The 13,318-nt window shown below is 42.2% G+C and overlaps 1 protein-coding gene across 2 annotated transcripts; it reads right to left on the bottom strand.

Moving 5' to 3' along the window:
- Positions 1-294: 294 nt before the first annotated feature.
- On the bottom strand, positions 295-12,425 carry rhoab (ras homolog gene family, member Ab). Of its 2 annotated transcripts, none has more exons than XM_034536966.1 (5): positions 11,877-12,077; positions 5,807-5,964; positions 4,100-4,220; positions 3,043-3,173; positions 295-2,904 (listed from the first exon to the last, which is right to left on the bottom strand). In XM_034536966.1, exons 2-5 carry the CDS (start codon positions 5,960-5,962, stop codon positions 2,731-2,733), a joined length of 582 nt encoding a protein of 193 aa, XP_034392857.1. In that variant the 5' UTR covers positions 5,963-5,964; positions 11,877-12,077; the 3' UTR covers positions 295-2,730. The 2 variants fall into 2 exon arrangements, with proteins under 2 accessions (XP_034392857.1, XP_034392856.1); XM_034536965.1 differs by lacking the exon at positions 11,877-12,077 and adding an exon at positions 12,292-12,425 and having other exon boundaries at positions 297-2,904.
- Positions 12,426-13,318: the final 893 nt, after the last annotated feature.

The raw sequence follows: 13,318 nt of genomic DNA, 5'->3' as shown, positions 1-13,318 counted from the left end.
GATCAGTTAAGGTGACCAGACTATTCAAGAGCACGAAGCGGACGACAAACAAAATCTCAGAATTTAAACCATTTCCTTTGTGGTTGTAAGTCTCTAAATGACACTTTCCTTCTTTTGAACCATTTCTAGACACCTCCACATTTGACATAATTTGTCAGTTTTTGTGGGACCAATGTATCGTATTCAGCCTGGAGACAAACTAATCCATCACCATGTGTTCACACTTCATGCGTATCGATTGAACCTAATAGCTCTTCTCCAGCCCCGCCAAGACCACAATGAATAGGAGCTGTGTGTTATAGAAAGTAATTTATTACACAAACCAAAGCTAGTTTACAAATACAGTTTCCAGTCCTGTGCGTGTGTATAGTCTAGTATGAACAAACCCACATTTTATATTTACAGACTTTGCATACAGCTTGGTTTTTCCCGTTTCATGGTTTACATCACGGCTTCAGCATCCAAAATTAGGATTTAAAAATACAATAAAAGTAGAAATAAAATGATTTGTACATAATAAAGGAGACTTGTCCCCCATTTGTCTTTTCAGCCAAGTTTGTGTTCATAGCGAGAAAAGCCGGCGATGCTCTAGACAGGCAGCCGAGAGGCCAGCCTTTCTCCTGACTGCCTAACAACAGCATTTGGCAGGGATGATCGATGGGTCCTAGCAACCAACTTTAAATCAGAAAGATTCAGGTAAAGCACAAAAGAAGAATTAACTAACGCGACGACACATAAGCAGTCCCATAGTCTTGCACCTCTTATTTTAAATACTGATAGACAACATTATTATTATTTTTTTTTAAAAAGGATGAAATAAAAAGTAGAAAAACAACAAGTTTCTGGAACAGGCTCCTCCCTGTAGACCAGGAAGAAGAACAGGAGGATTCAACACTGTAAAGAGAGCCTGAATCTGCCAGTAAAACACACAGAAGAGTCAGGGAAGGCTGGTTGCTGAGCAACCCCAAAGATGACTGGCCAATGGGAAAGACCTTTCAACAATTGTAATGACAGGTGGATAATTCTCACTCTGACGGTTGGTGACGAAGATCACCGGCAAATTATTTTTTTTTAAACTCCAAAATCTATCCGGCAGCCCAACCTGACAATTCTGGCATTTCCATGCACAGATTTCTGGATAAAAACAAATAAAAAAAAATAAAAAAGGGCCACGTGTGTCATGTTTGTCTTTTTATAAGTTGAACGGTTCAAGCAGATGGTAAAACATGTATATACGGTGGATAACATGGTATATCCCAGGCACCTTCTTTTTATCAAACATGAATTAGTTATGGGTAATTGTACACTTGACCTTTATACATGCCTACACACGCACAAAAAAAAAAGTCCCAAATAAGGAGCTCAGTGTGGGTGTGCTTGTAAACACAATACTCTCCTCTCCTTGTTATTTGTCCTGGTCTCAAACCAGGGGAAGATGAGCACCAGCAGTGTGGATCAGGAAGGGATAGGCGTCGAGCCGCGGTGGAGTTTGGTTAGTTTGTACTATGTGGGGCAGAAAACTACCTTTGTCATTTTTCCACTTCCACCGATGCGGTCTGCAGAACGTTTAACGATCAGCTGCTCACCTCCCAAAAGTAGACAAACCAGCCTTGGTAAAGATAGACCAGCATGTGGGTCCTTTTTTAAAAAAATGAAGCAGCTTTGCTTTACAACCAGCACCGAGGGCAATTTCACTCTCAATTCAAACTGCACGAGCTGCAGTTGAATCCGGAGTGCAGCTCAATGCGTTTGTCCCTGTGAGAACAGGATTAGCCACAGCGAGACCAAATGGCTCCGAGCTGGACATGTGAGCATGTAGCTCCTCTGCCGCTCTGATAAGACGACGCATAAGACCCGGGCACCTGACCACTTGTTTAACACTGTGGATAAAACGACAAACTTATATATATATATATATATATTTTTTTTTTTTTTTACATGCCTTATTTTACTCATTGAGCTGTAAGCTTATCAACCTCAAACCTGTTCAAACCAGCATAAAAGATTAACACTAGCACTAGATTAATGGTTTACTTGTGATTTGTCTACTTTTTGGGGCTGTTCAAATAACCCGCCCAGTATATGAAAACTGCAGGTCTGGCCCTGGTTTGGTGTTTACAGTCTCATCAGTGTCCCACCCACGCTTCAGTCTCGTCTTCTCATCCCTGCACCTGACCCCCTCCACATCGACCACAGCCCTACTGGTGCTCATTTACTACGCACTCTGTTTGCTCCCATTAAGCCGTCAAGTCATCCAGACAGAAAACTACACCTTTTTGTTGTGGTCGTCCATACTGAACAGTCAGGACCATCCCATAATTAACCAGCAACCTAAACAATTATATTGGTCAGGTGGGCCAGGATCTCCTACTGATCTTTATCGGTGTAAGTGGCTTGATAAAAAGACAAAATGTTCCAGCATTCAGCTGGTGGCTGGTGGAAATGTCCCAACGTGATGGTAAACCAGTAAAGAGCCCAATGGTTTACAGCGGTAGTCGTCACCCCCCCCTCCCCCTCCCCACCCACCCGTTTCTCTCCATCAAACCCAAGTCCCCGGTATATTCAGTCCAACAAACAGCCATTTTACAGCGGTAGTCATTTACTGCACTCGTTTCTTCCCCTCCCTCCCTTGCTCCCTCCCTCCCTCCCCCATCTAGTAATCCCTCCGTCCCTCCCGAGCTGCTGGGTACAGAAGCCCAGGGTGAAAACAGTCCAAATATGTCAGCCATTTTACAGCACGACACATTTATTGCTCTTCTTTCCGCGGCGGGCTTGCAGTGCTGCCCTGGTGGCCATCTCGAACACCTCCCGCACGCCGTCCTTGGTCTTGGCGGAGCACTCCATGTAACCGAAAGCCGCAATTCTGCCGGCCATGTCCCGGCCCTCCTCTGACTTCACTGGCTCCTATTGGACGAAGAGAAAACCAGCACGTTGGTTAGGGTCTGTTTAATTTTCAAGTACTAGCCGTTGAAAATGTTAACATATCTGTATTTGATAAAAATAAAAATTCTAAATAGTAATTAGAAGCAGACATTTAAATACCTGCTTCATCTTGGCCAGCTCCCGACGCGTGTGCTCATCGTTGCGCAGGTCTTTCTTGTTTCCAACCAGGATAATGGGAACGTTGGGACAGAAGTGTTTGACCTCTGGGGTCCACTTCTCAGGAATGTTTTCTGTGAAGGAAAAAAATCAAAGAAAACAATAAGGAAGCAATAATCATTGGCCATTTTATATTGTGTGTGCATGTCTGAGAGAACTTTGGTTGTAACACTGAAATTCCCAATCGAGGTGATGGATCTCTACTGTATTTATTTTTTCCAGCTGTGGGATAAACTTTCTAGTGACAGGAGGCTACCAAGTGACAGAACTATAAAACAAGTTTCCAGTGCTGTGTGTACCACACTAAGCCCATTCTTTTTGTCTTGTTGTGCCTCTCCGTGTACGTCTCCTTCAAAACACAGGAAATGCTAAAAAATACTTAAAGAATGTCAATGTTTATTGTATATAAATGCTGGTGCCATTTCTTCATGCAAAGCACATTGGAAAACAGACAGTGAAATCCTTGCATAAAAGATATTTGATGGCCCAGCAATTAGCCTCATCTTAAAATACGTTAAACTTAACTCACGGAAAGCCGCCACTTGATTAGACCAACATTTACAAAGTGATTTAATTCAAAATGTGAGTCATTGCAAATATTATTCTGCTTCTGAAGACAAAAGAAATCACAAAGAAGGGCCTTCCTATCTCAACTGAGCATCAAGTGAGGGAACTAGAAAACTGCACAGCTTGGTCAGCAGAAACCCTTCAAACAGAGATGTAATGTCTGAGGAACGGTCACGAGAAACAATGTGAAAATACAAGCTTTAGCACGAGAAGCCTTCTTTTTATTACATCTGTAACTTCCTCTGTACAATTCATGCCGGGCACTTTAATTATCTGCAGCTTTTAGCACCTCATTTGATGCAAATCCATTTCCAAGTGCTGTTCATAATCACGACAGAAAAGGCATTCCCTGCTGTAGAACAACAAGTCATGCCTTTTCTGATGTCATACAGGAATACGTGTAGATGTCTGTCCGTCTGTGGTTTGTACTCACCCAAGCTGTCGGGGCTGTCTATGGAGAAGCACATGAGGATGACGTCAGTGTCTGGATAGGAGAGAGGTCTCAGTCTGTCATAGTCCTCCTGACCCGCAGTATCCCAGAGCGCCAACTCCACCTGACACACGCGTTGAGGGTGAAGTGAAGGACAGGGGAAGGAGGGGAAGAACAAAAAGGGAGGGAGAGAAGTTAATACACCATGTCCATCCTGATCAACACAAGTGTTACTCTGAAGACAGGAAGTAAAGGAGATCAAATAAACGATGGCTGCAGCCAACCTCATCCTGACCAGAACCACTAAGGACCGATTTATTTGTATTATTCCGTGTGAAGAAATTAATACATCATAATTGCAAAAATAATAAGTAAAAGAGGGAAAGTAATCCAAATTTCTCAGTTATGCTGGTAAAACGTTCCGAAAAAAAGTTTTTTTATAAACAGATATAGGAGTTATTTTTTTTACAACCAGCACGTATTAACCTTTAAAAAGTAATTTAATACAAGTGTCTAATTTAAAAACACCCACCCGCACACCAATTCTGTATTTGTTCATTCCTCATGAGCACTCTGGCCCCGAGGCCCGAACAGTACAAAATGTGACAGTGACATATAAAAACCTCTCTGAGCAAGCAGACTGAAAAGCTAAATTGGGAAAGAAAGACAGATTTGGAAAAGTGTGACACTTGACAAGAAGTGGCCCAAGTTCTCCTCAGCAGCACAGAGGGATAGAAATCTAACAGCCAATAAAGACTCAGCATCTCGACAATCTCATTAACCCAGAATGGGGTCAGGGCGTGTGACTGATGAGTTGGGCCGGGTGCTGCAGTTGTACAGAGAGGAACCTGGAAGTCACACTCCAGAGGAGAAGATATCCTTCTTGTTTCTGAGTCACAGTGGCTTTGTACAAATATGGAAGACAGTCCTGAGCCCACAATGTGCCGGTTCTGGGGGCTGTGAAAGAGTTCATTCTTGATTTGCACAAACCTATCGCCAATTTGTCCATCTGTATCCACATAGGATGGTATAGGTGTGCATTGCTCGACAATAAAAAGCAGTTGACGGCATTCTAGATTGAACACAGTCTCAAACACCTAAAAGATAACCCAAAGACCTACGAATATTTAGACAGTTACTTGAGCAGATGACCGCTGCATGTGAGGGAAGACGTGAAAATGGAAGAGGGCAGTTCTATCCACACTTGCTCCCTTGGCCCAGAGGGTAGAATTAAAGCATTGAGTGCGATTAAGCACACAGAAGAAAATTAATCTGATACAAGCACAAAGAAACATCCAGAGACTGAAAGAGAAAGGAAGTGTTGCGACAGTTGTGGAAATCAAATGGACTGCCCAATAGCATCCATAAAAAAAAAAAGTACAAAGTCTTTTTTTATTTTATAAATAAAATAAAATCAGCTTCGAGTCCTTAGTTGGCATTTATTCACCAAGCAAAAACAGTCACTTCAAGAATGAGTCTCAGGTTTAGATCAATCTCGCTCCCCTGGGGCACCACTTGGTCGAGACATGGTGTTACAAACGTAACATAAAAAGTGAATGAAAGTATATTCATATGAAAATGATTAACAGAAAACCAACTAATATCACAGGAAAAAAGCAACCAATCACAGCAAATATAATGAAAGCCAGAGCAACAAATAAAAGCATATCGATAGATACCATCGATACAGAATCACTCCGATTGCCTCACCTGTTTGCCATCCACCTCTATGTCGGCTACGTAGTTCTCGAACACAGTGGGGACGTAGACCTCAGGGAACTGGTCCTTGCTGAAGACGATCAGAAGGCAGGTTTTGCCACAAGCTCCATCCCCGACTATCACCAGCTTCTTACGGATGGCTGCCATCCCTGGAGGAAGACACGGAGGAGGAGGTGGTTATGATCAACAAACGTGAAAAAGAATCAGAAGAGCAACTGTTACAGCGACGGCTGATCCTCTGTAAAAAAAAGAAAGAAAGTAAAATGGGAGATTGATAGTAGTGCTTTGTGGTTGCAGATACCCGACTGTGCTCCATTGTGAATAACAAATCATGTTGAAATCAGCAGGACGAGAGATAGTTACGTTACCGTAGCCCACAACTAACGTATAGCGCTGTACATAATGCAATGTTTTTATTAATATACACAAAGGTGCACACTCACGGATACACAGACTAACTGTCAAGGACACACACATCTGATATTACTGTCAAAGATAACACTACGTGCAACATATGTGTTGCATAATGCAGGTGCACCATGCAACACCATACATGACACATTTAACCACAGAGCAGGAAAAGTGGCTCTCACCTTAAGTTGTAAAATCTGAAAATGTAATGGTCTTTATATGCGTGATTCATCTGCCTATGCAGGTATCAACGGCTCCATCTAATGTAACGAAAACACGACAATTCTTAGTTTCAGGTGATTGTACACAAACTACATATTTATCAATCTAATATTCTACCAAGAAATCCCTGAATCCTACACATTAGCTTAAATAAGGCAATCATAAATCTAGGGCTGCAACCAACGATTATTTTAATAATTAATTAATCTGTCGATTATTCAGATAAAAAAAAACAAAAGCATTAATTTCCAACCCTTTATTCAACAGAACTGTGCCAGAAAATGCACAGGTAACAGGTACCGTACATTCAGGACTATAGAGCGCACCTGCTAATTTTTAAAAGAAAAAAGAAATTGTACATAAGACGCACTTGTCTATAAACTGCAGGAAAAGGGGGCGTGGCTTGTCTTGGTAAAAACCGAGACAAGCCATTTCCGCCGTTCACGACGGAATAAATAACCACTTCTGCTCTATACTTGTTGTGGACATCCCATAAACGTCGGAACATCTAACGCCCTGGTGTTTGGGTTCATAACATCACACAGCTTGGGGAATTTCACCGACTCCGTCTCGATAACTTCCGCTTCCAGCGCTGCCGGAGCAGCAGCAGCATACAGGCAGGCAGGAAGGGGGAGGGGGCGTGGCTTGTCTCCGTAGAAACAGCCGTTCACCACCGGGGAAATAACCATTAGTCCTCGCACAACGTTACGGGTGTCTCCGATGGTCTTTGCTCTACCTGCTTTTTTTTGCTCCGCTCCGCGCTCAACTAAACTTTTAAAAAAAACATCTGTTTCTTATTGGGTGGCGTAATAATCGCGCGACACAACAAATCGATAATGCAATTCGTTGCCAACTGTTTTAATAATCGATTTTATCGATTCGTTGTTACAGCCCTACATAAATCATAAGGCCCACCTAAATGCTAAATAATATAAATTATATTATAAATGGTCTTGATCATGATTTTTGATGATTATGTGTACATCAGGGTAGACTACAATGGGGAGATGGTGCCGTGTTAAGTTTGCACCAAATGTCTGCACCGCAGGTTCCCGTCCCATCCTTACACAACATACCGGTGTCAACACAAACACATTACAAACACACAAGAGCTACTAGGAAGTCCAATGTGGCAGAGGTTCCAGTAATTCAGGACCGCGAAAGACTCAGACATGTCAGTGTGAGAAAGCACGCTTGCCCAACAGAGTTAAGGGAAGTCAGGGAAAAAGAGTCATGTAGCCTTTGCTCTCAGCTTCTTTGCCATTGGCTGAGAGCATCTTGGATCACTCTGTATTGGGGAAATGCCATTTTACAGAAAGTCACAAACGCATTCAATTCCCTCCGCTGTACATTTACCATAATTATGACCACATTTCAACAATAACAGAGTGTGAGCACAACATAAAAAACGGAAATGTCCCTTTATACTTGAACAGGAACTATGTACAAATGGCTCCTTTAGTCACCAGGTACACATCAAATGCACTTCATCCGCCACGGTGGCACTGCAGCAGAGATAGGTTTTATACTAACGCAGTACATGTACTGTGAACTGCACAAGGACAACCGGACCCGATATAGGGAGGATCATAAATCATATCCGGGGACGGGTTATTGCCCCCTCCATCTAAAAGAGGTGCAGCACTGTGCGGTGTCAATCACAGTGAGTCAGCTGTAGGCGTGATAGAGGGCAAACTCCCGACGCCTCTCCTGCGCTTTCAGAATCCATCAAGCAGAGCTGCAGTTTTGAACTGCAGCGTTTCTGGGAGTGTTACATGGCGTTACTACAGCCGAGGTTACAGGTTCAATTCCCTTCCCCGTGTCACTTCTGGCCTTTAGACCAGATACCTGGGATAACAGGGGTTACAACTGCCAACATTTTTTTAAATCTTGAATGCCCTTTGCATGATAAGATGGCCTCTAGCCCAAGCCTGGCTCACTTCCCCTTGAATTTTTTGTCCATACAGCAGTTTGTATGCAACTGGCATTTTCAGACACTGTGAGCTGCAGACATTGGTCATCTTCTGTCTCCATATTCATTCTTTTTTATAACGAGTCATTTTCTGATAAACCACATCCTGACGGTAACGTATTCCCAGACTATAATAGTTGATTATAATACAGACAAAAGCACTCTAATGCTGGTCAACGATAAAATTGATTTGAAATCTCCTCTTTTTTTGCTCAATTACTTTCCGACCCAAAAACGCACCAAAGCACAGTGAGGTGCTGCATGCAGTATATACATAGTAGATGAATACTCCAAGTAGGACAGCAGTGTCAAAAAAGATTAGCCCATTCACTCCATGACTTAAGGAAAAAGGAAAAGACAAAAACGGGGGTAGCTGTAGCCTCGAGGTGACTGTACGGTCAATGCTTGAAACGTTGGACCAGAGGGTGTACCGGGTAAATAACAATGTGCCCTCCTTTCACCAAAATGCTGTCTAGGTGCCTATAAGCAATTCATTAAAAAAGGCACAATTATTCTTTTAGAGCAGCTTATGAGACAATAGGAGTCTTGAAATCAGTAATATTACAAAGCAGCATCTAGGTATCACTGACACTATCAGACTAAAAATGATCTATAATTAAATAGTTAGTATCTAAACCTTGTCCTGGCTAAAAAGAAAAATGCAGGAAACACTTAACAGGGGCACAATGAAAACAAAACAACAGGAGGGGCACATTGTGTATAAGAAGGCAACACAACAGGAAAATCTCCATTAGCAATGTAGACTGTTGTGTCTGAACTGCCTGAACTCTTGTCTCGTGCCACGCATGTCTGACATTATCTTTGTGGTTTATTTTGTCTCGCTGCTTTGAATGGACTTTCCGAAAAAGGGGGAGAAAATGAGGTGAAATCATGTACACGAGAAAATAAAGGGTTGGTTATGTAGACTATGCTGAAGGTCACTAACAACAAATTGAGTGCACGTCTAACAAGAGAGCAGGAGATGAAATTAAGAGACGGGCAAACAGATAAGAGATGAAGGATAAGCTCAACAGGATCAAATGAACAGAGAAGGATAGATCCATAGGAGATGGGCAACACCTGTGATAAACATGGTCTATGGCAATAGAAAAACGACAACTGGCAGCAGGGGTGAGCAAGGCCTTCCTGACCTTTTGTGATTCACTTCATCAACTGACTTTCCCAACAGGAATGTACGGAGTAAGTCACACAATTATTTATTCAAACAAAGACGTTTGATAGGTCTTGTCTTTCAATCTTGTGTCCACCGTGTGCTAATTTCAGTATCCTGTCATTCAAAACCGCCAATAGTTTGTTTACATCAGGCCTGCCAGCCAAACCCACTCATGCATCCACATAACCAGATTTCACCATCAACACAGAACTATTCGGTGGCAGTTTTGGCGATAAAAAATGTAAGTGAAATGATATTCATTCTGCATTGCTGACTTGTATGACAAGCTTTAAATGCATTATTAAAATGGTTACTGTGCACTTGATGATTCATCAGGATGTCATTTAGAAAACCCCATACAGGCAACGGGTGCATCAAAAGGCCTGTGTGTGCTAGGAAGTACTCCACGCAGTCTTCAGCGTAGAAAATTAGCCCCAATGGTTAACGGACTGCCGACTGATATTATTATTATAATATTTCAGTTTGACAGAAACGGAGAAGATGTTTTTCCTCTGCCATCTGACATGCATTTATGTGAGTGTCAAAAAAATTTGTTAGCAAATTACTGTGAAGGGAATTGGAATAATGAAACAATACAGCAGTAAAAAAAAAACACATCTCAATTGTGGTGACTGCTTAGTAATTTGATGGCTTCATGCAACAATTTGTCTAACCTACACAATGAAGACAACAGCTATAATAATAATAATAATAATGTATTTAATTTATATAGCGCTTTTCATAATACTCAAAGACACTTAATACTCAAAGACACTTAACATGCATGTGCTCACTAAGATGTCAGGGATTCTGGATTTTAAGTTAACTAGATACGCCATACTGCTAATTAAGAAAAGGTGTCATTAAGATCCAACTGTGTGATAATCAAAGCCAAGTCAATAAGCACAATTCCATAAGACGCACTAATCCTTATCAAAACAACTTCAATAGCTTAAATATGTGGAACATTAAGACTGTATAAGAATGACCTACTGCGGCACTGCTGATACAAAACCTTGATAGTCCTTTAAAAAGAGAAAGTAATGCAGTGACATTATGAAACAAAAAGAATGAGCATTTCCACAATTACAAAAAGTATCATGCCACATCTTTAGCACAAACCCCGGGAGATCTGATATGTGCATATATTCTGAGGAAGTCTTTACCATTGGCAAAAATAAATACGATTTATGAATTCGCCAGTTAATGAAATTGGATATCATTCAGCCACTGGTAGATTATTTGTGTGTATGTGTATGTGTATATATATATATATATATATATATATATATATATATATATATATATATATATATATATATATATATATATATATATATATACACACACACACACACACACACACACACACACACCCCAATGGAATAAATGCTATCACCGTGTCTTTACTGTATTTGGGAAGAATATTAAAATGTCAAAGAAATTACAAAAAGATTTCATCTTACCCGTATCCCAAAAATATTACATTTGGAATATTCTCTATCCGTTTGCACAAGCCTGCTCACATACAACCCATATTCATATGTTGTATATCTTTACAGTGATACACACACACACACATACACACACGTCTTTACCTTCGCAACTCAGTGAAATTATAAAATGACCACGAAAAGTATCTGCTTGACAAGCATGTGCATTAGTGCCATCCGCCCCACCTCCCCATAAACTGCTGCATGAAAACAACTCGCACCCAGAAGATGGTCACATCAATAATAACCGTGGTCAATCACAAGATAGTGACAGATCACTCTGTCAGCATCACCCAGCACTAGCGAGGTGGTGACATTTCCCCTCTTCGATGGCAGGTCGGTAAAGTGACCGGTGCTTCGCGAGGTCCCGTCGCCGCTGTAACCAACGCACAGGAAAGGTCGCGTCTCTCGCCCGCGAGAGCTCCCAGTGTTTAGTCAAACATTGTTTTTAAACCAGCTCGCGACTGGGTGGGTCACCAGAAAGATGGCGTCATCACAGAGGCAACAGATGGCCTGTGTGTCCGCAGTGCAAAAAAAAGGTGGGTGGCCCCGATCCAAACTAAACACCCACATCACATCAATCGACTCCTTGGAGGGGCCGAGTCTGCTCAGGACAAAACACTCACGGTACAGTAGGAAACCGTAAAGTACGTTACACACTACAGAGCCCTACGATATTCTAATAATCTACGTAATAAAAATAAGGTGTGGAAAGTGGTGTCCATTGTTCTTTATAGTTGTAGGCATGTCACAGGAAGAATACACGTCCAACATTAACATTTAAACTACCGTTACTTCGAGTTGGTCAGTCGGGGCCAATTCAGGAAAACGGCCTCATTGTTTGGCTCCGGTCGGCTCACCGATCGAGGCCGGTCTTTACCGCGACATTTCTAAGCGTCACTTAAGTTGTCCGCAGTTTACTAACAACCTTCTCGAGAGTCTGGACGAGGTGTTTCGCTCTCAGGAGATCATACTCCCAGAATACAGTAGTCTTCTGTGTGTGTGGCAAAGTGCGGAAGCGGCGCTGAGGTCGGTCGGTTGGGGGGGGGGGGGGGGGCTAACGTTAGCTAACGTTAGCTAACCGAGCTAGCACGGCCTCTTGAAGCTCCCGGCAACTTTTAAAATCCCCCCGTCAGCGTCTAAACGTAACAATACGAGCTAAGCAGCACTTCATACCGCCCCGGTGTTCCGTAAAGTGGTTTACCTCTCAGTTTGTATGGCTTGCAGTCGTATTATTCGGTGTTTCCCGGTGCTGAGTCGCGGACCAGTCGAGCGGCTCGCTGCTTCCTCCCGTTTCTATCTGATACAATGAATTACTTCACGGGAACGCGCCGCGAGGGTTTGTAGTTTGTAGCTGGGAGGGCGGGGAAGGAGAGGGGTGACGGGCACGAGCCGGAGAGCCACACCCGCGCGGGCACGTGGTGGACGAGCAGTTACCGGCTCTCCAACCGTATGGAAACGTCGAGCTGTAGAGGATTCAGTTGTAATGTGCCAAGACCGAGTCTTGCAACCCCAAGGGTTCATTATTAATGAATTATCTATTTTAGTGTTTAACGTAATTATATATCTCAAGTAGGCTCGGTCCCATCATAAACACATCATTTAGTTTAGCTTAACTAAAGCGTCTTTGTGTGTTTTGAAAAGCGCTATATAAATTCGATGTATTATTATTATTATTATTATTAACTACACGAGAGATGAGCAATGGGCACTGCACGGTCCCCGTACTAAATGCTGGGACGACGTCCTCACGTAGACAATAGTGAGTTGTGTTATCATTATTACCCTCAGCAGTTAATTGAGCCCATTACGGCGGTTCAAAAACTGAAGCTGGAAGTTTCTCTCGATGGGAGCGAACTGTCCAAGTAGAAGTCAGTACTGCCCCGCCTGGCGGACAGTTAAGGTAACTACACAAATCAGAGACACGGAGGGCAAAGCATGCCACACATGTTAAAAGAGAATATTAATACATCAAATATGTCAATCAGGTGTATGGAAACAAGAGCTGTCAAAGCTTTTGGTTATATCACGTATTGTCCCTGCTCGCTTAAAAACTCAGTTTCAAAGTTCATTCTTGACCGTGGGATTAAAACAATGTCATCACAAGGTAATGTAATTACTAATACTTTATATTAATGACCACAAAAGCTCGCAGTTCTGTTTGTCCAATCAGAATTTAGGTTTGTATATGTGTCTTCTTATATGCAATGATAACCACTGTTGACAGTGTC

This window comes from Cyclopterus lumpus, chromosome 7, assembly GCF_009769545.1.
Source record: "Cyclopterus lumpus isolate fCycLum1 chromosome 7, fCycLum1.pri, whole genome shotgun sequence".
NCBI classification, from domain to species: Eukaryota; Metazoa; Chordata; class Actinopteri; order Perciformes; family Cyclopteridae; genus Cyclopterus; species Cyclopterus lumpus.
Note: the sequence above shows the minus strand (reverse complement) of the source record. Positions and strands in the feature narration are given on the sequence as shown.